General features: G+C 42.6%; 1 protein-coding gene across 5 annotated transcripts in view; it reads left to right on the top strand.

Moving 5' to 3' along the window:
- Positions 1-27926, top strand: part of gphna (gephyrin a) — a 49014-nt gene that overhangs the window by 2234 nt on the left and 18854 nt on the right. For 3 of the 5 annotated variants that reach the window (XM_030355947.1, XM_030355948.1, XM_030355949.1), the window contains exons 2-13: positions 3020-3200; positions 5970-6048; positions 10605-10662; positions 11334-11426; positions 11542-11636; positions 16989-17055; positions 17656-18072; positions 22877-22978; positions 24780-24917; positions 26086-26128; positions 26620-26757; positions 27328-27420. In XM_030355947.1, the coding sequence (XP_030211807.1) occupies positions 3137-3200; positions 5970-6048; positions 10605-10662; positions 11334-11426; positions 11542-11636; positions 16989-17055; positions 17656-18072; positions 22877-22978; positions 24780-24917; positions 26086-26128; positions 26620-26757; positions 27328-27420 (1387 nt within the window). In that variant the 5' untranslated portion in view covers positions 3020-3136. The remainder of the gene's footprint in view (positions 1-3019; positions 3201-5969; positions 6049-10604; positions 10663-11333; positions 11427-11541; positions 11637-16988; positions 17056-17655; positions 18073-22876; positions 22979-24779; positions 24918-26085; positions 26129-26619; positions 26758-27327; positions 27421-27926) is intronic. The other 2 variants (XM_030355950.1, XM_030355951.1) reach the window with 1 other exon arrangement.

Below are 27926 nucleotides of genomic sequence, written 5' to 3'. Positions count from 1 at the left end.
TCACCACAAGAGAATATAGAGAATACAACTATGCCACTGAGTATTTAATAGAGCAGTAGCACACATTTGGAAGCTACATTTAAAAATGTATCGCCTACCTTAAATGACTAGAATTAACTAAGTTTGCAATAGCAAACACTGTCCAAACTTCTCTTTTCAATGAAGAAACAGGAGTGGAAATAGGAGAGGCGATAACGCCCTCAGTGTTTGTCTCTCTTCCTTTATTATATTACCTATCCATTGCAAATATATCTGTTCCTTTGAACATTAAATTATCCTACGATCCAACTCCCCCCAACATATAAGTGTCGATGTATCTGTGTGCGAAACGGATAAGAGTCTGCCTTCGTGTCATTGTTAGCCCCGGCAGGGTCATGAATCACACTAAAGGATTTGCTGTTGTAGCACCAATAAGGAGGTTGATTATTTATATTAACATACAATAACAACGCAGTTGCATACAACTCGTGTTTTGGATTTACCAGCTAATGAAAGAGGGCCCATACACCAAATGTCAGAATTTAGTACCAGGCATCAACCATGAAACTCTAATTAAAACCGTTCAAAATCTCAGCTCTGCTACCTCCCAGCTGAATACGTTACCCAGTAGTCTTTTTAAATCTGTCCTTCATCTCATAACAACAGATGTGCTTCAGATTATAAATACATCACTACAAACTGGTACTGTTCCCAGGTCCCTAAAAACGTCGTCGTAAAGCCACTGCTCAAAAAACGTGACTTGGATCGTTCAGTACTAAGCACCAACAGACCAATATCAAATCGACCTTTTATCTGAAAAATGATTGAAAGAAATGTTTTTAAACAATGAACTGCTTTTCTATCGTCAGATGGTTATTTTGATGACTATCAATCTGGCTTCCGTACTAACCATAGCACAGAGACAGCCCTTGTAAAGGTGATAAACGATATTCGTCTGAACACTGATGCAGGCAAAACAACTGTCCTGATACTACTGGACCTCAGTGCAACATTTGATACTGTTGACCACCATATATAGTACTCCATCGACTGAATCACTTGGTCGGTATTTCAGGTGCTTTCATAAAATGGCTAGAATCTTACTTACAGGGCAGGAGCTAGTTTGTTGCCATATAAAACTACACCTCAAATCAGCAACCTTGACTTGTGATGTTCCTCAGGGATCGATCCTAGGCCCCTTATTGTTTAATCTCTACATGCTCCCACTCGGCCAGAACTTTGGGAAAAACTCAATGTGTTATCATAACTATGCAAATGACACTCAAATTTACCTCGCTCTGTCTCCCAATGATGTTGCATCCCTCGATACTCTCCATCAGTCTCTCGACCATGTTAACACTTGGATGTCACAAATTCAATTTTCTTCAGTTGAACAGACAAAACTGAGGTCATTATATTTGGGAACAAAGAGCAAAGATCCAGGGTTACTACTCTACTTGGCACAAATGGACTTAAGAATGCTGTAAGAAATCTTGGCATCATCATTGACAGTGATTTGAGCTTCAACAATCATGAGAAATCAGTCACTAAATCAGCCTTTTTTCACCTGAAGAACATTGCAAAATTGAGTGACCTTATGTCAGAGAGTGACCTAGAAAAATATATTTGTATAAAAATGTATACACACTTTAATTTCAAGCAGGATAGACTACGGTAATGCCCTTTTAACTGGGATGCCCGGTTGCTGACTAGGACTAAAAGGAGTGAGCACATCACCCCATCCTGGTCCTTACACTGGCTTCCTGTTATTTATAGAATTGATTTTAAAGCTCTACATCTTGTTTTTAAAGCACTAAATGGCATTGGACCAAACTATATACGTGACATGTTCATACATACACTGAGGTCTCAAAACAAAAATATTTTTTAGTTTTTATGCAGCTAAACGCTGCCACAACTTCTATTTTTAAACTAAATACCACTCTTCAGTGATGCATACTATTTTACATTTCTAATGTTTCCCTTCTCTTTTTTTTATTCTAATCGATTTATACTTTTATTTTTTATTTTTACTCTAATCGATTTATAGTTAAATGTCGGATTCATATCTCACCTTACTGAAGGTCTTTTAAACTTTTTTATTCCTTTTTATCTTTTCTCCCTTTATTTTTTTACAGTAGGCCTACATGTGTAATTTCATTGAAGGATGCACTTGTTTGCATGTAATTCTTCACTATAAATGATACTGTTGTCTTTTTCTCTGTAAAGCACATTAAAAATAAAATTGCCTTGCCTTGCCTATATTTGTATTAACCTTTTAGTTTCTTATTTGCGATACACTGGGGACCATGCAAAAACAAACCATCAGGCGAGAGAACATATGACCAAATCATGCTTTGTTTGTCTGGAGCACCCAGGTATACTGTACTACACTGTGTTCTGCAACAAAGGCTGTCCACCCTTGGGATCAATTATGTCACGATGGGCCTCAAACATGCATCCGGCTGAATGCAAGCTTCTGCAATAGACGATGTGTGGATCTCCAACAGACCTGACTTTAGCTGATATCTAAAGATGCACAGCACGCTGATATTCCCATGATATCCCCCAGCAACTCATTTCTGACATCTGAATTGGGGTTATATGTTAACAAATATTTATCGGTTGATGTGAAGTGACTGGTATGGGGATAGCCTGACGTCACCAATACTAATCATGTAGCATCCTATTAACCACCTCTTCTGTGGGCAACCTGGGAATGACAATTAACACACACAACTATTTGACCAAAAACATACAATCCTATCATTTGAGAGGAATGATAGGATTGTACTGATCCCATTCTCTCTTTACCGTCAGGTGTTGAACCTATAAGACATATTGTCATTGTCATGTGAGATTCTATATATTCCGATCATCTGCCTGCCTTTCACTAATTGCATCTGGATTTCCTTTTAATTCCCTGCTCTTCTTATTTAGTAGTCATACGTGCACAAGAGCTGTGCGCGTGTGCACACACAAGCGGTGCGCGTGCACTCCCTCCCCAGCCCCCTCCTCCTAAATGTCTTTTATATTCCAGAGGTGCAGCAGCAGCAGCAGCAGCAGCGGGTCCACAGAGCAGTAGCTATAGCCCGTCCTCTCCGCACGCTAGCTCTATGTAGCTAGTGGAGCTAGCAGTACAGAGGTTGGTGTAAACATGGCGGCGGACGGGATGGTCCTCACCAACCACGACCACCAGATCCGAGTCGGGATTCTGACGGGTAAGGGAAACGTTTTCTGGACTGACATCTCTTATGTTTTCAGGCTTTTCTTTCGACTGTCACGATGCTACGAGCTGTCTCTGCTGCAGAGCTAACGTTAGCCAGCATGCTAATCTACGTGAGCCTTAGCATGCTATCCCGTTAATGGCCGGTTGTCGTTACTATGCTGCCTTCACTGGGTTGAACATTTAATCAGAACCAGTGTCCAGGTAGTGAACGGTATACTACTATAGTATGCACCTTTCAAAACCCGTTGAACTGCAACCTTATATATTTATGTGTCATATTTGCATCGATTACCGATGGCTTTAGTCTTTTTAACCCCCAAATTAACAGTAACGGTGATAGCCCAGTCAGCGTTAGCGCTACCCTACACCAGCTGCATTATTCATGTATTCCTCCACATCTGCTACATCTGGTATGATCTGATCCACATCTGCTTCATCTGGTTTGTAGTCCTCCTCCACATCTGCTACATCTGGTCTGTAGTCCTTCTCCACATCTGCTACATCTGGTTTAGATCTGATCCATCCTCCTCTACATCTGGTAAATCTGGTTTAGATAATAATAATAATACATTTTATTTATAACGCACTTTACTTATTATCAACTTACTGACCTCAAAGTGCTACAATGAACATTAAAACAAGTACAACATAAAAGACTAACAAGATCTGATCCATCAATCCTCCACATCTGCTACATCTGGTTTAGATCTGATCTATCCTGCTTGAAATCTGCTACATCTGGTTTATGATCCTCCTCCACATCTTCTACATCTGTTTTATAATCATCCTCCACATCTGCTGCATCTGCTTTATAATCCTCCCCCACATCTGCTACATCTGGTTTAGATCTGATCCATCCTCTACATCTGATAAATCTGGTTAGATCTGAACCATTTAGTTGTTTTGTACCCAACATTAGGTCCATGGTGCTGTGATGTGGCAGACCAATGGTAACACAATATGGAGTTTATTTGTAGAATGATAAATGATGAGTCCTCCCTATCAGGTTTCTTCACTAACAGTGAGTAGATTATGTTAGGCTATGGTTCATCCATGAGGTTTTGTAGAGGTTGACAGAGTGCATGGCCTGGGAGTCAGACACCATTATGGCAGGGATGGCTCAATGTCGGGAGGTGAAGGGTAAGGGGGTGTCTCAGTCAGATACAGCTGGCTGGAACATTTGTCATGGGTTTATTGTTTGGTTCGGGCTTCAATACATGATAAACAACAATGGACCCATAAGAAGCTCCCAGACCATCAGCTTCAACACATGATAAACAACAGTATCCACCCATCACAATCTACCATGTCATCTTTTAACACACTGTGGACCAGATAGTATAGATTATAGGAAATACAAATAATATTTGTTTGTCTTTTCAAGGAACCAAATTTACAATGAACAACATATTGTATCTTTATCTACTCCAACATTGTAACCATAGTCACTTATCCAACCTTTCAAATATTTCACGAAGTGAATCACTATTATTCGTGTAGACATACTTAAATACATTCTCTTTTGCTCCCTTTCTTGCTCCCTCTGTCTCCTGAGTTTCTTCATCCATGTTTTGAATGTTGTTATGCAGCCGATGGTCGTTATAGAAGCTATCGTTACAACGGCCTGTGGTCGTTACAACGGCCTGTGGTCGTTACAACGGCCGCTGGTCGTTACAACGGCCGCTGGTCGTTACAACGGCCGCTGGTCGTTACAACGGCCGCTGGTCGTTACAACGGCCGCTGGTCGTTACAACGGCCGCTGGTCGTTACAACGGCCGCTGGTCGTTACAACGGCCGCTGGTCGTTACAACAGCCTGTGGTTTCTATACAGCATGTGGTTGTTTTAGAGGCTGTGGTTGTTTCTATTTTCATCTATTTGGATTATTATGATCTACTAGATACTTTTACAGCCTGGTTGAGTACTAATAAACATGTTCTTCCCTCCTACTAATTAAATGAGCATTGCAATGGTAGAAGGGCATTTGAGGTTGATAACTCTATAAGAGAGAACATGCGTGATACAATTAAACATGATTAATGAATGTTTGCAAAATGTTATATGTGCGCTCATCTCTTGAGAAATGCAAGACAAAAATTGTATATGTTAGATTGCGTTTGTTGGTATGTTTAACCACAAAGCAATTTTAGAACTAGTTTTGGAGTTAGTCAGCATAGAGTACATCATTGTTTTAAAGGAGGATGAAAAAAAATGGCATTATCAATGCATTTTATTTTTGCCAATATGATTTACTCTGTATCAAACTATCGTCATATCTTTTAGACAACTGTTTGTTTACATCCATGTTACAGCAACAGCTTAAAGTTTAACAACATTTTCTCTCCTACATGAATAACTCTTTGATTGTCTTTAACTTATTAATAGAATATGAATATACATAATATTTTATTGTATGTAATGAACATTACATGCATACAATAAAAAACATCAGTCAAAAAACTGTCAAAACAAAACGGTCAAACTGTCATCATTGGAAGGGTAACCCTAGAATGGGTGACCCAAACTAAAAAAACAATTACATTTGGTCCAATAATGTACTAAAGAGCGTTGCCTCTTCACAAGTGCGTCTCTTTTATTGTCTAGTTGACTATGATTGATAATCTTATGCAAAAACTGTATTTACTTCCGAATTTATGCGATAGCATTGCAAATCAATCAACATTGCACTGCTCGATAAAGGGTGCGACAGTATTGCCTCAAGATTCTCCTTTTCTTTATTTTTGTTGTGTCTTTATATTCCAGTCAGCGACAGTTGCTTTAGGAACTTGGCAGAGGACAGGAGTGGCGTCAACCTCAAGGATCTGGTCCATGACCCTTCACTGTGAGTCAATACCTACCCACCCTCACCAAGTGGACACCGTTATGGAGAGACATAAGGGATTAATATAGGAAATCAAGAATCAAAAGTACTCTGGGAAAGCATACATCCCTGTAAGACAAATCCATCATTTTCTCTGCAGTGGTAGGCATGTATTATTTAAATGGCTGAACATTGTAATATGGTTTAATCTTTTAGTTTTTTTTGACTGATTATATGCAATACCACTGAGCAATATATTGACAAATTTGCTTATGCTACCTGGGGAAAGAGAGAGCTCTTTATTATCGGGATAGTGGAGGTTACTGGGGGGGTATTCCATCAACCAAGCTAAAGGCAAAGCCGGGCTTATTTCGCCTAGCCTCGTAACTTTCAGATAGAGTTGCGTTCCACTTAACGTGACTTAAGGGAATCTCCGCTAAGTAACCATGGCAATTTATCAGACCAAACTAACCTGGTCGGTACCAGGCTAACTGTCAGGCTTACTGGATCAGTGTTTCAGAGAAGTCCATCTGTCGGAAACAAGTGTACGATCAGAAGGTTCCGCCAAGCCTAGTCTGTACGATTTTGTCATAAATTTACATGAAGTACAAACAGCCGGTATTTTCACTAAGGGCCAAAATGAAATGATGCAAATAAAATAATTGAATGAATTGCTATCTATTGTTATCCAGGATATATTCTCAACACATTTTTAGACAAATGTATCGGAAACAAGCAGTTGGGGGAGTAGTCTAGCATTAGTCATGTAGTACGGGCGACCCGAGTTTGCGTCCTGATTGTGTCATTGAATTCTTGGCATTGTCTTATTTTTGTTATTCCCTTTTTATCAGAGAAATTAGGCCTAACAATTGACTTTTTATATAATAAATATGTCTTACAATTTCCCTAGAACCCAAATCTAACTTGCAAAAACCCATGATAAAGTTAATGATAATATTAATGTTACTGATAGCGAAGCCTTTGTCACAATGACAGAGAAGACTGCTGCATGGGAAATTGTCAGCCACATAAATTCCATCAGAGTTTCCCGGCAGACAGCCGAGATCACCTCTGTTGAGATAAATACTATGGTCAGTCAATTTAGAATTTTCAAAGAAATGGAAAATAAAAGGCATGAAAAGTTGCTTGATTTCTCCAGTAATCCTTCCTAAATTACTGATTAGGTGGGGATTGAACCCCGGACAACCAGGTGCAAGTCTGACACGTTACCGCAAGATTATCTTCCTGATAACAAATCTACGGTCAATATTACATTTAAATATGTTACGCTTAATACTGCTTATGCATTCAAAAGATCAGCGATTTTATTACACGCGGCCTCCCTGTCTTTATTAATGGTTACGGTGTTCCCTTTTTGAGTAATTGTATGCTTGAATTCCTCATAGACCTCAACAAGCAGCATCTGTTCGCCGCTGGAAAAAAAATTCTGCTCTGTCCTTTTCGGACATTTGATCCATGATTCAACATTCAAGGTTCTGGGCTGGTTACATAACTTGTGAGCACGCTTTATCCAAGATAACATTAGTCTGGCTTGAACTAACCTAAGCAAAGGCATGGTTGAACTACGTTGATGGAATGGCTTTAGCCTCAAGTGGAAGTTGGCATTAGTTCTAACCGGGCTTAATCAACTAAGCACCGCTTTCATTAGCGACTTTGATGGAATACCCCTCTGGCGAAGGAAAGTGCTCTTTATTATGTATGGGGTTACTTGGGGAAAGGAGAGGGCTCTTTATTATCGGGATAGAGGAGCATTCACAAAAAGTTTGGGCATTTCATGAGCAAGGATGGGTCAAGGTTCCCAACTTTGTCAATATTTTGTGTTCACTGTTTTCAAGGTTGTAGTATTGGTTTGTTTTTGCACACTGTCCAAAAGTTTAGGGATGCATGATATGTAATCGGGATCAGCAGTTGAAATAATATCCACAATTTGAGTTCTCGACAAATTAATTTAGAGAACTATCAAAATATCTCAACGACAGAAAACATGTGCAATTTGAAATTTATCAAACTTGGTCATTTTAACCAGGCTTCACTTAAGTGTTTGTCAATTTTTATATTTTAGAAATCAATAATGAACTCTACCTTTTATAGATAACCCTATCATGATAAAACAAATAGTTTTAAACCATCCTTACAAACATTTTTACTAGAATGTATTGGAACATAAAAGCTTGTGTTTTTTTTATGTCTGAATGGTTGTATATATTCTTCTATGTCATGATGGGCCTCAAAAATATGGAAGTAAATCTTTCCCATCGGTTTTTGAAAATAAGAAGCCATTGAATTCTAAGCACTGAATATTTATGCATTGAATTAACGTATCTGGATTTTGGAATAGTGTTGGCTCTGCGTGCTTGTTGCGCTGTTTTTATAATAATAATAATAATAATACATTTAATTTAGAGGCGCCTTTCAAGACACCCAAGGTCACCTTACAGAGCATAAGGTCATCATACATAAAGCGTTTAAAAAAAACAAGACATTGTGGAAAAAATAAATAAATAAATAAACATAAAAAAACGTATGTTATGCCACCACAGAGGCATCTCAACCGTTTTGCTCCAACAACTTAACGTGCATCCGGTGTCACGAAAAGAATACCGCCAATCCGAGTGATCGATGGCGATACAAACGTTAAGTTTTAAGCTGGGGCATGTTTCCGCACGTGAATGACTTCATGCTCTGAATTGAACTCAATAAATCATATTCAGCTTTATTTTTCAATGTTAAAAAATTCAAAATCAAATATTCAACCACATTCAACCTTCCCAAATTCAACATGCCAAATCCAGCTGCAAAATTCAATTTTGGAAAATTCAGTGTTAATATACGGGGACCCAAGTAAGAGCAATCGATCCTAGATGCTAGATTGTGGTCAAGCAAGGAGAGCGGGAATTAGAGCGTCACTCGCTGGATCTTTCTTTATTGATGCAAATGTTAATTCTAAACAGCATTTTACACAGTAGCCTATAATAGGAAATGCTCAAAGTTAAATCAACGTCATTAAGCCCTGACTGTAGCTTTTTATGGGGAGAGAAGCTGAAGTCGTTCACGTGCGGAAACATGCCCCAGCTTAAAACGTAACGTTTGTATCGTCATCGATCATTCGGATTGGCGTTATTCTTTTTGTGACACCGGATGCACGTTAAGTTGTTGGAGCAAAACGGTTGATATGCCTCTGTGGTGGCATAACAAGAGCGCACTATTCCAAAATCCATACAAGTTATTTCAATGCATAAATATTCAGTGCTTAGAGTTCAATGGCTTTTTATTTTTCAAAATCCGATGGCATAGATTTACTTCCTTACATATATGCGTCCGGCTTTATGGTTAGCTTCTGCAATCGACAATTTGTGGAACACATTGAACCTGATTGAGCTTGCAACTTGGAAAACCCTCAATATTGCCTCTTTTCGACTTGCATTACCAGCTTGACCCGCACGACTTGGCATGGAATGACTTGGTTTGGCTCCATGCACGTCGTGTTTCCATCTAGAATAAAATGCCTCTTCAACGCGCGAAGCTGCAGTGACGTACTTATCCACACGACACAAAAACAGACAGGGCTACACACTGGAACGCTCCACCTCTGTCAAGGTCCACGGCGTGTTCTTGTGTGCTGATCCTGCCATGTTTAATATTCAATCACTATTGCTGACTGAACGCTGATGCTAGTATTTAAAGATGCTGGATGTCAAGTATCAGGCTCGGAAGTGACCAGCAGCCTGTTAACATCACACAAAAGTATCAGAGCAGCTCTCTTGGAACTTCTCCGGAGGCTGAGACTGAACAAGAACAAGGTACCAGGTACCAGAATTTGGTGATCGAAAGAAAAGGCGGGGCGAGTTGAGCTTGTACTGTCGGTGGAAAAGTGGCATATAATAATAATAATACATTTAATTTAAAGGGCGCCTTTCAAGACACCCAAGGTCACCTTACAGTGCATAAAGTTATCATAAATCGTTTAAAAATAAGACATTGTGGAAAAATAATAATAATAAATAGATAAATGAATAAATAAAACAAAAACAAGACAAAACAAACAAACAATCAAGACAGTGATCAGTTAGACGTTGTGTGCGAGTTTGAACAGGTGAGTTTTGAGTTGTGACTTGAAGGTTGTAATGGTGTCTGACTGTTTTATGTGTGCGGGGAGGGAGTTCCAGAGCCTGGGTGCTGAACAGCTGAATGACCGGGCACCCATTGTAATGAGTCGTGATGTGGGGATACATAGTAGTCCAGCAGTGGTTGAGCGGAGGGAGCGGGAGGGAGTGTATTCTTGGAGGAGGTCGCAGAGGTAACTGGGGGCTAGGTTGTGGAGAGCTTTGTAGGTGAGGAGTAGGGTTTTGTATTGGATATGCCAGTACATATTTAGCTTGTTTCATACTGAAGTTTAGCAGTAAAATGGGACTCGTGTATGAGGGTTATACTGAATCCCCCCTCCGTGGTACTAGTGTTCTCTCGCCTGATGAGACATTATTTCTCCTGTAAAATATGGAGACATGGAATGCACATGATTCCGTCAAACCAAAATCTTCTTCTGTCTACTGCGACAGGTTAGGTGGAGTTATTGCGGCCTACAAGGTTGTTCCGGATGAGATGGATGAAATTAAGGTGAGTACTTGAGCAAAACACACCAAAAGTGGTAGGCTGTATAGTTTAACGCTAACAGAGGTTATAGAGGTGTATGGCTGGACAGGGTCCAAAATGTACTTTTCTATTCAAATATGTAATATATTTATCGATATATATTTTTGTGAGCAGTGCCAGTGTCTTTTTTTTAAATGTATTTTTAAGTTACTGAACAGTACAACCCACTGTTAATAACATAGTATTGCAACTGCAGTATTTAAAAAAAATCAGGCCCTACAGATAAAATAATCAAGTGTTGAGGTTGCACGTCAAAGAGATTCATAATGATGCATGAAGCAGCAGCAATAGCATGAGTTAAGGTGCGTGTACAGCATGTTTTCAAATTTGCTCCAACCAGTAAGCATAGTTGTCAAAGATGGCACTTAAGAATATGAACCATTATTACTCAATAACTGGCCAGGCGACCCCTGGAGCACTGTGGGACAGCTGTGTCATGTGTGATTATGACAACGTTGTTGAGTTTGCAACCTTATTGCTATGCAAATATTTAACATCACCTGATAGCCTATCGGAAGGTTCAGGTGATTTTTCCTGTGTTTTTGCTGTACTTTTTACTTTGTACTTTTTTAATATTCTATAAAGGTTTTTTTCACTTGGGATATTGTTCAGATCCACTGTTTAAATTTGTGTAGGACATTCTTTTGGACTGGTGCGACGAGCAGGAGCTAAATCTCATCCTCACTACTGGAGGGACTGGTTTTGCACCGCGAGATGTCACTCCAGAGGTACACACACACACACACACACTCTCTCTGTCTCCAGAAATGTAACGGAAATTTGTGAGCCTATTCGATTATAAATAGCTTGTTGGCTGTGTTTATTTACTTAATGTTTCCCTAGGCTACCAGGGAGGTGATCGAGAGGGAGGCCCCTGGGATGGCCCTGGCCATGCTGATGGGCTCGCTCAACGTTACACCGCTGGGCATGCTCTCCAGGTACTCCTACTTACATACCTTCTGCTATTCTTTAAAAGGTGTGTGCCACTTTTCAAATGTATTGCCCCCATTCCGAAATATAAATGCATTGTTTTAAATAGTAACTGTTTTTAAGTTGCAGTCAAGTCAATAAGTATTTGCAGCTGAAATGTCTGTTCAGTTGTCACCTTGTATCAAGCAGTCCTACTATAGCAACCTTCCAACCGGAAGGACCCAGAACCCTCAGGAACAGCCACTCATGGGATTAAACGCTTCCTTCAGCCTCTTGTCTGCGTTAGGGTTAGGGTTAGCCTAACCCTAACCCTAACCCTAACGCAGACAGGGGGCTGAAGCGTTTAATCCCATGAATGGTAGTTAGGGTTAGCCTAACCCTAACCCTAACGCAGACGAGGGCTAACCCTAACCCTAACTACCATTCATGGGATTAAACGCTTCGGCCCCCTGTCTGCATTAGGGTTAGGCTAACCCTAACTACCATTCATGGGATTAAACGCTTCCTTCAGCCTTTTGTCTGCGTTAGGGTTAGGGTTAGGCTAACCCTAACCCTAACTACCGGTCATGGGATTAAACGCTTCCTTCAGCCCCCTGTCTGCGTTTCCATCGCGGCGTAAAGACCCACGAAGGTTAGACCAATTAAGGTCTTCTTACATCAGGCAGCTACCGAATTAAGGACATGAAAGAGCGAGAAGTACTGAGAGAAGATCGTGGCAATGCAAAAGACGGATGCATTTCCATACAGCCGGTGAATACCAGCGTATGCTCTGCACTTCTATCCAAATATCCACTGTATTCAGAGCAGCGGTTCCCAAACTTCTTTTCCTGCCCATCCCCTTCTACGTCCCAACCGGGTTGGCGCCCAATCCCCACTTCAAAAAGAAGAAAAAAAACAACGCAACAAAGCTTTGTTTTATCGCCATATGACGTGTTTAATCGTGCGCTAATAACCAGAACACGCATTACAATCACAACATCAACAAAGTTTCACTATAATGCCACAAAGCTACGCACAAGCTTCCACTTTTAAGAGGATGAGTGACAGACACAGGCTCAGTAACAGAAAGCACGGTTATTTTCAGCCCCGTAAAAGAAAAATTGCAGCAATAGGCCTATTAAATGACCGTAGAGCTAGCATCATCATCATCATAAAACAACGGTTCTAGAAAATAGAGAGAGTACATTTAATTAAATTGCAATGAAGTTACAAACGATCCAAAACATTAAAGAGAGGCTCCGAAACAGATAAAATAAATAAAAATGAGGATCAAGTGCGACAATAAAATTAGCCTAAACACAATCCACAACATAATCAAGCAAAAAATAGCATAGGCTCAAACATAAAATAAAAGACAAGAGAAGACGGCTTCAGACATCTGTTTGCTAGAACCTCACTGCACACCACACACTGAGGCTTCGGGCAGTCTGTATCGCCAATCCAAGTAAAGCCCAGACCCAGATACTTGTCATCATATTTCCTTATTTTTTTCCTCGTCTGGTGTTCACCCTCATGACCTCTTTTTTGCCATCTCCTTCCCTCCTCTTCGGTTTCCTCCGGTGCATCGTCTGACTCCCGCTAATTTTCTTTCTCTATTCTCTCCGTCTCTGTTGCCTCCAAATCCTCTGATTTCAGCCAGTTAAAGGAGCATTTCACCGGTGGAGGCATGAATATGTATTGAAATTGGGTCCTATATGTAGTCGAATAATAAAATAAAATTCTAATTTGGTGCCTTCTTGACCGAGAAAAGGCAGAAAGTGACTTTTTGGCGCTTGTGGATTGAAGACAACAACTCCCACCATGCACAGCTTTGCTGGCGGCCACTCCCGCTGATCATCTCCGCCTATCGGACACCTCCTTGTTCCATCTACTAATGGAACAAATCAGCGTGGAGCTTGACCCGACGTCACTGGCAGAGAGTAGTAATGCTTGCACAGAAGCATACGGCCGACATCTTTCTTTATTCTGGGTGGAAATAGTAACATAGTTACGCCATTAAATGCGTTTATGTAAACATTTTTAGCGAGAAATGTGCATTATACTTTCATCATGTTCGCTCGTTGAATGTGAAGGATTTTTGGTTTGATAGTTATGACGAAGAGGGAACGCTCCATTCACTTGAATGGACAGCGTCTCCGGTTGCTAAGCAACCTCAACGTCTTGGCGGACTATCTGCTGATCAACACTACGAATGCTGGAAACACACCAGACACACCATGTGAAGTTATTTAACCCGATTATTGTTATTTATATCCGAGATTATTTAATCTAACCCGATCTAAACTCTATCATGCACCCAAACATGGCAGCGTTTGGGTTTCCTACCTCGGACTCCTAAATCCAGCGCAGCCACAGGCGCGTTGGCGCGTTGAACCATTTTTGTGACACACAATGATCAAGCATCAAGTTAGGCACGTTACACGCGTTTGGTGTGGCCGTAGCATTATGCGGTTTCCCCCAAAAAATCGGCTTCGTGTGGACGGGGCCAAGAAGGCGAACATCACGTCACCAAGTCACCAAGACAGCGCCAGGCGACTTACGCCACTATCTGCCAATGGATCGTGGATGCCTGGGCTGATATAACAGTCTCAACTGTGGTCCAAGCTTTCACGAAGGCAGGAATAATCACTGAACTGCCAGGCAACAGCAGCGACACTGACTCGGATAATGACGAGAGGGATCCGGGCATGTTGGATGCCGTACTCGCCCAACTGTTCAATTCGGACACACAAGAATTCGAGGGATTCGTAGACGGGGAATGAACTGAAAAGTGAGCTTATTGTTAAGAGATATTGATATTGATCAGATATTGATCAGATATTGTTAATATGCACATTAACGTTTGAACATCGTTACCATGGGAGTGACCGGAGTTGTCAGAAAGCTTAATAAAGTTTGACTTTATCTGACTGTTTTGTTGACATTCCCTTTAGCACAGCTCGGTCTAGTCGATGCATAACGCAACCCCAGTCAAACGTTTGACTGCAGTATCTTCTATTCTATGCGCCTTATAATCCGGTGCGCCCTATAAATGAAAACAGTTCTAAAATAGGCCATTCATTAAAGGTGCGCCTTATAATCCGGTGTGCCTTATAATGCGGAAAATACGGTAGTCCTCGTTTGTATTTCTTTCGAAATGGTGAACTTTTGCATGGAGCTATCTTCTATGTCAGATCCAGTACCCTCCGCCAATGTACTTCAGTTTTATCAACAGCCTCTGTTATCTTAGCTTCAGACGCTGTGGATGTTTGTTTCTGCTGGTGAAGTCCCACCCACTGGCACTGCTCTAATAGGTCTGTAGCGTCAGTGGGTCCCACCCCCCTCTAGGGGGTGGGACCCACTAGTGCCCACTAGTGGTTGTAGTCTTACGAGAATCATCCCCTCTTACGCTTCCTATTTTCTTGTACGCAAAAATCGTCATATTGCGTCATCTCCAACACTTTTTGATCTCCAAACAAAAAGTGTTGGAGATCGATACGGATCTCTCCAGTCTCTCCAGAAAATAAGGGAATGATGCTAGACCATTCAAAAATATGCGGGGGGCTTCTAAAAATACAAAGCTTATGTGAAATGGGTGAAGTTGCCCTTTAAGCACATTTATATATAATATATAAGGAATGAATGAAACGAGTTGCCGCGCATATAGCCTAGCCTGCAGTGAGTAGAAGAACGTTTCAATCAAAAACGAATAAATTGTAGTTTTTTGATTTAAAATAAAAGGGATTACAAAGGAAATGTGTACCGTTCATGTTTTTTTATTGTATGGAAAAATCCCACTTAAAAAAACCGCACTGTAATTGTGTAATATTAGTGCTGTCAGTTTAACGCGTTATTAACGGCGTTAACGCAAACCAATTTTAACGGCGCGATTAGTGTTCTTTTGGTTTGACAAACGTTGTAGTTTTTTCACCTGCTGTCTAGCAACAACTTGTCACGTTAGAAAAACGACACCACCATACCGGATCTAGCTACACCGGAAACAAAACGCACAAACTTTTTGGGGCAAGCAAGGATACGAAGCGGGCGAAAAACTCCTTAAAAGTGTGTGTGTTTGTGTGTCACTCTGTTCGAGCCCGCACGAGAGTTCATTGTTGTCATTAGCTGTTACGTCTTTCTGACCAATCGCAGTTCAAGGCCCACCTGGGCTGTACCACTTTGGGAGGTGCCGCTCAGTTACTCCCCTCTAAACAAAATCGACTTGGTTGCGACTGACAGTTTGAGTGTTGCGTCTGGGTGTGCATGTGTGCGTGTTTGTGTGTGTGTTTAGGCGTTAGTCGATAGCCTGGTAACGTGAATAGGCCTACGTACGGTAGGAATATTCATACTGGTTTAAATAATAAATGTTATAGTATTACCCATCTTTGCTGAGCAAGAGTTTTGTTCCAAAGTTCAGTGATTGAAACAAATAAAAGCCTGGGCTATTGAAGTTTTATGGTAGGCCTACCACTGTCATGCACCTACCCGATGTCAAGTGGACCGGGTTGAATTCACTGCGGGTCTCTCTTCTTACTGTCCTTCTCAACACTCTCTGATCTCACGAAAAGCCTAGCAGCACGAAATCAAGGGATATTTAGAATAGAAAATAATAAACGCGATTAAATATTTTAATCGCTTGACAGCACTAGTAATATTACATCCGACCGCCATTACATTTTTCATCTCGCGGACCCCCTGGTGGCAGCTTGCGTACCCCTGGGGCTGCGCGTACCACACTTTGGGAATCCCTGATTTTGAGTATTATTGAGTTTGATTTGTAATCCAAGTGTTAAATAATGTAGCTAATGTTAGTTCACAGTTGAGGAGGAATGAGATTAGTGGTTGTGCATTCTTTAATAAAATTATAAAAGTAGGCTTTCCCTCTTTTGGAGGAATTTGGTATCAAAAACTAAACTGTGGTCAGAGTATCCAAAGCATCCTGTATTTACATCCCGCAGCGCAAGTAAACATCGGCTTATAGCACCGACTGCTATCGAAATGAACGATCAAAACCTATAACAGAGAGTGATAATTCTACGAAGGAAGATAACCACTATGTATGCAATAACCATGTGATTTACTGCAGCTGCAGAGGTTGAGATGCTGAAATAAAATGTTTTGAGTACTTGACCAATCAGATATGGTTTGCATGAGTGGATAAAGCCCCCCCCCCCCGCCCAGCAACACGAATCTCCAGAAACGCCATTCCCTCCAAAAAAATGAAGTGAAAGAAAGTGAAATGCCCCTTTGACCCAGAGCTCCCCGCCGTCAGATCTCAGAACTTAATCTAAAGTATGATTTGGTCGACTAGTTCAGTTTTAATACATATTTCCATTGGAACCAGAGTGCAGATACAATAATCAGATGTACTCTACCCTCCACAGGCCAGTTTGTGGTATCCGTGGCAAAACTCTGATCATCAACCTCCCAGGTAGCAAGAAGGGCTCCCAGGTAAGGCTGCTTGAGGCTTTTGCCATGTCACCTAAGCTAATAAGGTCTGGCACAATTGTAATCACTCCCTCTTCTACATCCCCAGGTTGAATGTGACTAAAATGATCATGGTTTTCGGTATTATGGCGATTAGTGAAGACTGCGTTCTCCGACATCTCTGGTACTTCTACAACAAGTACTCGTAGTGGTCGTTATCTCGATCATAGTTGAGAAGGATTTGGGGGAATGGAATTTTGGCTTTGACTCCCCGAATTGAAGGAGAAAGGGATTGTTGCCGTTTGCGTACTCCCGGGCTCCTGCCGAAGCACGGCTCCGGGAGAACGCAAAGTGGCAACAATCCCTTCCTCCTCCATGTCGTGGTTCAATCCGGACTTCAGATTGATGTGGAAAAAACAGTGCCTGCGCGGCAACTTCAGGATACTTGGATGAAACTTGGAAGGATTAAACGCACGGTTTTCAGATCGCGTAATCCACCAAGATAATAATATTTATTTGAAATGAAAACAGTAGTTGTTATTGTCAATTTATTTATGGGGGTTTACCGTTACTCCGGTAACTGTTATATCCCTAATACATCAGTATCTAACCAATCACCCCCAGGAGTGCTTCCAGTTTATCCTGCCCGCCCTGCCCCACGCGGTCGACCTGCTGCGGGACGCCTTGGTCCGTGTCAAGGCCACGCACTCGGCCCTGGAACAGCTGCCCTCGCCGCCGCCCGGCCTCTCGCAGCTCACCAACTCCCACAACGTCAACAACGTCACACACACTGTGGAGCAGGGGACCCAGTGTGAGGACGAGGACGAGGACGAGGAGGAGGAGGAGGAGGAGCGGCGGCGGCGAGGAGGAGGAGGAGGAGGAGGAGGAGGAGGAGGAGGAGGAGGCGGGCGACACGCTCACAACCACCACCACCACCACCACCACCAGCAGCAGCAGCCGCCACTGCCGCCACAGCAGCCGCACCACCACCACCACCAGCACGGCTCCTCCCACATCACTGCCGCAGCCATCGCTGCGAAGGTGACCGCTCGCCGCAGGGGGAAGGGACACGCTTACCACACAGGGTCTGAAACCAGTCAGTCTATTGATAGGGTCGTTTTTCACGTCAATCTGCCATTTAAAACCATTATTCAATTGCATTATCACACTTCCAATCAGAGACACATGATGTGGAATAAGTCGTCCATCGGAGTGGAGTTGTTGGGGGGTAATGTTGAGGACTACATTATATAGAAACATAGACAAACATAGTAAAAACATAGACTATGTTTGTACTATGTGAACGCACTACTAGTTCTGCCTTATTCCACAGTAATTTTTTTGTCCCCTTGCCAGTGTCGATTCAGTCAAAATCCTTGTTAGGGCGCACTCACACTAGGCCATCTGTACCGTGCCCAAGTCCGTTTCACACCTGTACCGTGCTCAAGTCTAGATCGTTTGGCTAGTGTGAGCACACCAACCGTACTCGAGTACAGTTCAATTCCGTGGCCTGAGCACACCTCTCCGAAGTTTGCTCAGGCCACGGTACAGATGCTAATGAGCGGACACGTGCACACGCACGGCTACGCAACCTGAGCTGGATGACGTATAGTCCATGCAACATGGTCTCACAGGAATCTGTGAAATGACTACGGTCGGACGCTTAACTCGAAATCCGTGGCCACATCACGGAAACACGCCGATATCCGTGTGTGAGCCACGGAATAACAGTGTCATTTACTTGCATTGGAGCAAATTCCGTGGCCACATCACGGACAATTGAAGTGATTCCATCAGACCACCACGGATTTTGAGTTAAGCCCCCGCTGTGGTCAAATGTGGCACACACACAGATTGAAACGGGAGCACACACACAGATTGAAACGGGAATCTGTGTGTGTGCCACGGAATATCATTGTCATTTACTTGCATTGGAGCAACTTCCGTGGACACAACAAGGACAATTTAAAGGGCAACTTCACCCATTTCACATAAGCTTTGTATTTATAGAACCCCCCGCATATTTTTGAATGGTCTAGCATCATTCCCTTATTTTCTGGAGAGACTGGAGAGATCCGTATCGATCTCCAACACTTCCTGTTTTCAATGACGCAATATGACGATTTTTGCGTACAAGAAAATAGGAAGCGTAAGAGGGGATGATTCTCGTAAGACTACAACCCCTAGTGGGCACTAGTGGGTCCCACCCCCTAGAGGGGGGTGGGACCCACTGACGCTACAGACCTATTAGAGCAGTGCCAGTGGGTGGGACTTCACCAGCAGAAACTAACATCCACAGCGTCTGAAGCTAAGATAACAGAGGCTGTTGATAAAACTGAAGTACATTGGCGGAGGGTACTGGATCTGACATAGAAGATGGCTCCATGCAAAAGTTCACCATTTCGAAAGAAATACAAACGAGGACTACCGTATTTTCCGCATTATAAGGCACACCGGATTATAAGGCGCACCTTTAATGAATGGCCTATTTTAGAACTGTTTTCATTTATAGGGCGCACCGGATTATAAGGCGCATAGAAGATACTGCAGTCAAACGTTTGACTGGTTTTGCGTTATGCATCGACTAGACCGAGCTGTGCTAAAGGGAATGTCAACAAAAAATAAAGTCAAACTTTATTAAGCTTTCTGACAACTCCGGTCACTCCCATGGTAACGATGTTCAAACGTTAATGTGCATATTAACAATATCTGATCAATATCTGATCAATATCAATATCTCTTAACAATAAGCTCACTTTTCAGTTCATTCCCCGTCTACGAATCCCTCGAATTCTTGTGTGTCCGAATTGAACAGTTGGGCGAGTACGGCATCCAACATGCCCGGATCCCTCTCGTCATTATCCGAGTCAGTGTCGCTGCTGTTGCCTGGCAGTTCAGTGATTATTCCTGCCTTCGTGAAAGCTTGGACCACAGTTGAGACTGTTATATCAGCCCAGGCATCCACGATCCATTTGCAGATAGTGGCGTAAGTCGCCTGGCGCTGTCTTGGTGACTTGGTGCCGTGATGTTCGCCTTCTTGGCCCCGTCCACACGAAGCCGATTTTTTTGGGTGAAACCGCATAATGCTACGGCCACACCAAACGCGTGTAACGTGCCTAACTTGACGCTTGATCATTGTGTGTCACAAAAATGGTTCAACGTGCTAACGCGCCTGTGGCTGCGCTGGATTTAGGAGTCCGAGGTAGGAAACCCAAACGCTGCCATGTTTGGGTGCATGATAGTTTAGATCGGGTTAGATTAAATAATCTCGGATATATAAATAACAATAATCGGGTTAAATAACTTCACATGGTGTGTCTGGTGTGTTTCCAGCATTCGTAATGTTGATCAGCAGATAATCCGCCAAGACGTTGAGGTTGCTTAGCAACCGGAGACGCTGCCCATGCAAGTGAATGGAGCGTTCCCTCTTCGTCATAACTATCAAACCAAAAATCCTTCACATTCAACGAGCGAACATGATGAAAGTATAATGCACATTTCTCGCTAAAAATGTTTACATAAACGCATTTAATGGCGTAACTATGTTACTATTTCCACCCAGAATAAAGAAAGATGTCGGCCGTATGCTTCTGTGCAAGCATTACTACTCTCTGCCAGTGACGTCGGGTGAAGCTCCACGCTGATTTGTTCCATTAGTAGATGGAACAAGGAGGTGTCCAATAGGCGGAGATGATCAGCGGGAGTGGCCGCCAGCGAAGCTGTGCATGGTGGGAGTTGTTGTCTTCAATCCACAAGCGCCAAAAAGTCACTTTCTGCCTTTTCTCGGTCAAGACGGCACCAAATTAGAATTTTATTTTATTATTCGACTACATATAGGACCCAATTTCAATACATATTCATTCCTCCACCGGTGAAATGCTCGTTTAAGTGTTTCAGTGAGACCACCCCGGGTTTTGAGTTAAGCCCCCGTGGTCGACTCGCTCGTTGAAACGGGGATCCGTGTGTGAGCCACGGAACATCAGCGTCATTAACTTGCATTGGAGCGAATTCCGTGGCCACATCACGGAAATCGGCGTGTTTCCGTGATGTGTCCACGGATTTCGAGTTATTCGTCCGTAGTCATTTCACAGATTCCTGTGAGACCAGGTTGGTCCATGCGACCCTTCTTCCATTAAACAATAAACATGACAGCAACCGGTTCACGTTGGTGCGATAGTGAAGTTGAGTTTTTGATAAAAAATCACCCGTTCGTCACGGCGCAGGCTTTCTTGGTTCACTGGAGAAGTCGGGAGTCTAGAGCTCTTTAGAATAATTTGCATGCTCCCGAATGTTACATTTTTTTATGAATGAAGACAGCCACACAAGTTCAAAAATGCCAAAATATTCTTTATTTTACTGACCACTTGTTTTTTATCCCGACAAAAGCCTCGTAAGGACAGTTCCTCTGCGTCTCTCTCGTAGATCACACCATCTTTTAACGTCTTTGTTGAATACGACTGCATCACCTTCTCTCACACGATCATTCATTTTCTCTCAAGTTAAAAGTGGAGCCGGCGCATATACAACAGAATGAAACGCAATAAACCGCCAATGTGTGCAGGGTCCTGGAGGGTAAATTGGGGTTCTAGCTCAAGCAGGTCATTTACCTCGGGTTGTGTAAACGGGCGGACCGTGCCGCGAAAAAGGCATGCAGAAAATTGCATATTTGGCAGTATAAAAACGCTCAGTGAGAGAGGGCTGTATCTGAGTAGAACGGCTCAGAATAAGCAACAAAGTCAGTAAAGTGTCAGTTCTCTGTGTTGTTTTACAAAGCAGCGGACGCTTGGTGATGACGTATTACGACTAGGGTTGAGCACCGAAACTAGTACCGAGATCGAATAAGAACGCACATTTCGGTGCCTCATAACGGTTCCTGACTTTTTAACGCCCCCTGCGCCGCCCCCATGGTGTTGCGGCGTCAACTTGCGTTAGTGCTGGGCAGTTTACCGGTTTACACCGAATAACTGTGGGTATTTTTGTAATGATATGATTCTTTTATAAACCGGCATAACGGTGTATTTGATTACACTACGTTCGGAACGCTGCGCCGCGCGACCGCCCGCACCGTCAGTCAAAGGACTCAGAAGGCGGGACTGACGGATGGGGGAGGTTTCCAGGGTCGTCAGAGCCCGAGTAGTGTCACAGTGCTTAAATTTGCATACGTGATCTGATTGGATGACGGATCCGTCACTGCCGAAAAAGTTGAACATTTTTCAGGCAGGCAATCGTACTTTAGCACGGTACAGGTGTGAAGCGGACTTGGGCGTGGTACGATGGCCTAGTGTGAGTGCGCCACAAATAATATTTGAATGTCCTATTTACTTATTATGTACGACTTACTACAGAAACTATTCTAAATTCATTTGGATCAAATGGATTGTTTTCAAGCTCTTTAGTCTTCAAAAATTACAGAAGGAAGGCCGTTTCATCCTCTAAGCTGCTTTGTCAACTATTTTGAAAGAGTAAAGTAATTTTCACCTGTAAAAGGTCAAACCTATCATCATGTACATCGATGTCACGAGAAGCATTGATGTCTTTTTGTACAATATTTTCAAGGGGAGGTTTTATGGCGTGAGACGAATACGAATATGGCTCAGTCCGGATCACGGCCACTGTTCCGCACCTTTGCAAACTGAACTGACCCTCACCCTCCGGTGGAAATGCGCCATTAGTCACTAAACGTTGCGTTTTCTCTTCCTTTAACTTAGAGCTTGTGCTTGCATCACTGAGACCAAAACACCACAACAACAACCCACTCCCCATTTCATCTGTCTCACATGTCTGTCTTATGTGGACATGTCTGTGTGTCTGTGTGTCTGTGTGTGTGTCTGTGTGTGTCGATCAGACCAGTCATGCTGTGGTCATGGCTAAGGGGGCACCCTACCTACCCGGCACCACCCCTGCCCCCCCTGCTCATTTCACCTGCTCCTGTAGCCATGACGATCAGGTGAGACCCCCGGCCATCGGCCTTCCCCTCCTCCTCATCCAATCATGGAGTCTGTCCTCCTCATCCCGTCATGGAGTCTGTCCTCATCTCCCATTGCCTCTCGTCCCCGTCCACAGGAAGGGGTTAACTTTAGACCTTGATTATAATGAAAGGATGTTCTCCTTTTTATATAGTATTATTTTTCGCGATGGCCACCTTTTGTTACTCCCAAATGCCTGAAAGGGAAATGTGAGCACAAGGTGGGAGAGAATGGAGACGGTTGGGCTGTCATCACATTCTGAGGTTTCTCTCCTTTGCGATGGGAGGGGGAAGTCTAGCTGCATAATACAAGTTAAAGAATAACCAAACCCGCCATAGTATACAAGTCAAAGTGTCACCAAACACTGTGACAAGCAAATGAAAGTTTCCTGATCTGGGTTTTGGTGTTCCTGTCTTCTGTCGAGGATTCTGAGCGCTTGTGAAACATACTGGGGACACTGGATGTTTGCATTAGCATTTCATGCTTCCTCCAAAAGTTCTAGAGCTGGGTTTGCTTTTATTACTTCAGCATCATCTGCAATGTCAAAATCCTAGAACGGGTCTGGCTGTTTTTCAGTTGATGTTGTACTCTTCACTATACCAGCCTCACTGTTGTTAATACCCTATTGTCTGCTTTATGTTTTGTTTCAACTCTATATGACTTATGCAGCACCTGAAAACAATGAGACATCTGTACAGATGTTAACATTCTGACCCAAGTTCACATCAGTGATTCAAACGGCAATTAAACATACACTTTTCTACTGCAACTAATTACAAAAAATATCTGAACTAGAAATTTTCTCAAGAATAAAAATGTTGTATATTGACATGGATTTGAAGTTTCTTCTGAAAATGTTATAGCTAAACCTCCAAATCTAGCCACTAGAGATTGGTAATGGTAAAACGTTCTTAGTGCAGGTTTAAATGTAAGAATATAAAAGCGGATAGAGCGCGTACCATCAAGGCCTAGTCCTCACCACAGCGACCCGGGTTAGATTCCTGCCCGTGGTCTTTTACTGCTTGTCCTCCCCTCTCTCTCCCAGACCACAACAAACAATAAAAGGATAAAACCTTCAAAAATAAATCAGAAAGAAAGAATGTAAAATCGATAATTTTAAAGGTCGTGTAGGTAAGATTTGAGTTGTAAAGTGAGAATAAAATGGAAGATATCAAGATTTTAGAACAACCAGGATAGAGCACAGGGGGAACACTTGATAAGATGCCTCAGTGCGACGGACAATAAAGTGATATGAGTTTAATTTAAAGAAGGTTTTTGCTACAACTTGCGTTACGATGCAGTTACAATAATATATATAGTTAGTATGATGGGGCTCTCATCACGACAACAAGATGAGGAAAGGGTCTTATAGAATACAAGGGTTAGAGATCAAATGATTTGAATTGTGATTCAAACATTGGTCTTCTACAATGACAATGGACGATGACAAGAAAGGGCAGCCACTCCTTTCGGTGTAGGCCTGTCTGCTGTCTAACCCTAACCCTTCTGATGTCTGCTGTCTCACTTTAACCCTTCTCCTGTCTAACCATAACCCTTCTATTGTCTAACCCTAACCCTTCTCTTGGAATCGGAGGAGCTCCCCTCGAGGATTAAACCATTTGTCTTTTTTTATTCATTTATTTTTATTTGTATCACTGATTCTATTCCCTCACTGCGCACGTTGAAACTGTTTCAACATGCTCATTCCATAGGCATCTGTCAAACCTTCTGAAATAATTTGAACTAATGTCTGTCTCTGTGTGTCTTTGTGTTGATGAGTAGATTCCGGACTCCATCATCTCTCGAGGCGTTCAGGTGCTTCCTCGCGATTCTGCCTCTCTGAGCTCCACTCCCTCCGAGTCGCCGCGGGCAACGCAGGCCACCTCCCGTCTGTCCACAGCCTCCTGCCCTACGCCCAAGGTCACACACACACGCATGCACTCGCCCCAGGAGCTCTGATACCAAGGTGTCTGAGCTCCCCTGTATGCAACACATTGAAAGGCATGTGGTGGTAAAGTTGTTCTATATCAGGGATGGGCAACTGGCGGCCCGCGGGCCGCATGCGGCCCGCATCCTCACTCAGTGCGGCCCGCATCCTCACTCAGTCAGGCCCGCACATAAAAAAAAAAAGAATAATAATAATTGATCGCGTTACAGAAAACTCGGTCAAGAAAGATGAGAAGAATTCATAGAATTCGAAGGCAAACCCATGCGTCTAGTTTGCTTAGAAGCGATATCAGTCATTAAAGATATCCACTTAAGTCGCCGCTACAACTACTATAACTGCTTGTTGGGTTTGAGTTCATTGAGTTGTTGCACTTAATGTTGGGCCACTGTTTTTCAGTTTTTTGACTTCATTGAATGATGATGTATGTGAGCCCTTTGCACTGATAAAAATACTGACCATTCATGTGGCTGTTTGAGCATGGAAAACATGCAATGAATGTATGTTGGTTCAATTAACATACCGTACATAGGTTATGATTCTGGATGATTTTTTAGGTAGTGGCCATCCCCAAAATGCACCAGAATACAGGAAATCATATCTACCAAATTCGAAATTGTGTAGCTTCTCTCAGCTCACGTTTAGTTGAAATGTGCAGTCATGTGGCCCTCATGTGGATGGTTATGATGAAAAATGTGGCCCTCTTTATCATGAAAGTTGCCCATCCCTGTTCTATATTAACAACTCACCCTACATCCAAAAATTATTATTTTTTTGGACCCTGTGACATTCTCAGAAACTGTGAAATGAAATTGTAATACCAATGAAGAATGGAACTGGACATAATCACACCTTCATAACTGTGATGAGGATGACAACATTTCTTTGGACGCCCCCCCCCCCCCCCATCTGGTCCGTTAAATTGATCGGGCCTTGATGGTCTGGCTAATATGCCAGTAGGCCTTGGACCATCAGGGGGTCCCAGCCTGATGCCAGTAGGCTGGGACCACTACCTCGTTGACGCCAGATGATGCATCTGCAGAGGCTAGCACTCCAGGGTCTGCCCCTGCCATGCTCACGGAGACCCTTCCGTCGTCTCTTGATATGTATGTTATCCTCTCTCCATTCCTCTCCTCTATCCAGGTGCAGTCGAGGTGCGGCAGCAATGAGAACATTCTTCGAGCCAGTGAGTTGTATTTTGAACCATATAGCCCTTAAACAGTGTATTTCGACCACTAATAAGGACACCCTGGGGCTCAAAAGGTGTTTCCCAAGTGGCAAAGAGTGCTGTACACTTTATATTAGGGGTGTCAAAATTAGCGCACAATACCACGTTAACGCAATCTTATTTTCATGCGAATTAATAAAAAATTCTGCATTTATGAACATTCTTTTTTTTCTTTCCTTTTTTATGTGATTTTGAAAGGTTTTGCACACAGAATGTCAACATTCATATCAGAAATCGTTTTTGTTTTTAGTTACACTTACATTCAATTAACTTGCAGTAAGTGACAGCCTGTTTACAATTCCCACATATTTGGTGCTATTTATTTGAATTTAACTACACTACAGTAACTGTTGGTTTACAATTGTACTAATTAACTGGCTGTTTACAATTCCCAAATCTGTGGTGCTTACCCTTACCCTTGTGTGTGTGTGTGTTTGTGTGTGCTCCAGGCCACAGTGCAGTAGATATAAGCAAAGTGGCACGACGTCATCGTATGTCTCCCTTCCCGTTGACATCGATGGACAAAGCCTTCATCACGGTTCTGGAGATGACCCCCATACTGGGAACGGAGGTTATCAACTACCGAGGTCAGCGCTCAGGGCTAGGTTGCTCATCATGTTTCTGTGTGTGGGTTTGTTTTAGTGTGTGTTAATTATGTTGGAAAATGACCAAAATAAATTGATGGATCAATTATACCAGGGGTCGGCAAACTTTTCAACATGCAGTGCCAGTTTGAAAAAATTGGTAGTAATGATTATGCTGCCGCATTTTAGCTGTGATTTTTTTTAATATATTTTTTCAAGTGTGCCAATGATTACCCTGCCGCATGCCAGTGGTGCCACGCGTGCCTAGGGTTGGAGACCCCTGATTTATACCATCCGGTGTCTTAATATAACTATTTAAGTATCTGGCCCATTCCCCCAGGTCCACTCTATGTTGATGGAGTCTTGACCATAGTGATCACCTTCTCTCAGTGGATCTGGTAGATCTTGTCAAAAGGTGACATTGGGCAAACACATTAATTTAACAAATTTGGCTACCATGTACCTTTATGCCACTTAGGAATGCTGAGGCATTTTGGAGCATTAAAAACTGATTTAATTTCCAGTGGGTGCAGACTGTGATGTGAAGGGTTTGTGTGTGTGTGACTCCCCCAGACGGTATGGGTCGAGTGCTTGCTCAGGACATCTATGCCAAAGACAACCTTCCTCCGTTCCCGGCCTCGGTGAAGGACGGTTACGCCGTACGAGGTGACTGTTGCTTTTCTTACATGCTGTCTTTGTTGTGCACAAAAAGGGCTTATCTTACAAAGAATCATATTTTTCTATCTTTCTGCCTATTTCAAATGCATATTCAAAGAACATTATTACAGTATGTTATTAGTTTTCAGACACATGTGTTACTTTTAGGGATGGGCGTGAGGAATCGATTACTGGAGTACTCCTCGTTACAAATGAACTCGGTTGGTGGACAGGCAAACTCGAGTTTGCATATACACACACAAACAAAGTTTTCTGAAGCAAATGTATCAATTTTCTGTCGGCGCCACTAACGCATGACGTGGGCACAAACACGCCAGAATTCAAAAAGTTAAGAGATGGCGGTTAAACCAAACCGCAGCGAAGAATTGAAATACTTTAAAGAAATAGGAGATCATAAGGTGAAATGTAAAATATGCTAAGCGAAATCGAGCTACCAGAAAGTACTATGCGGCAATATGCTCCTGAAACACAACGGTGAGTTCGGGAAAGCAGAC

Source organism: Gadus morhua, chromosome 5, assembly GCF_902167405.1.
Source record: "Gadus morhua chromosome 5, gadMor3.0, whole genome shotgun sequence".
Classification (NCBI taxonomy): Eukaryota; Metazoa; Chordata; class Actinopteri; order Gadiformes; family Gadidae; genus Gadus; species Gadus morhua.
This window is presented reverse-complemented; position numbering and strand designations above follow the sequence as displayed.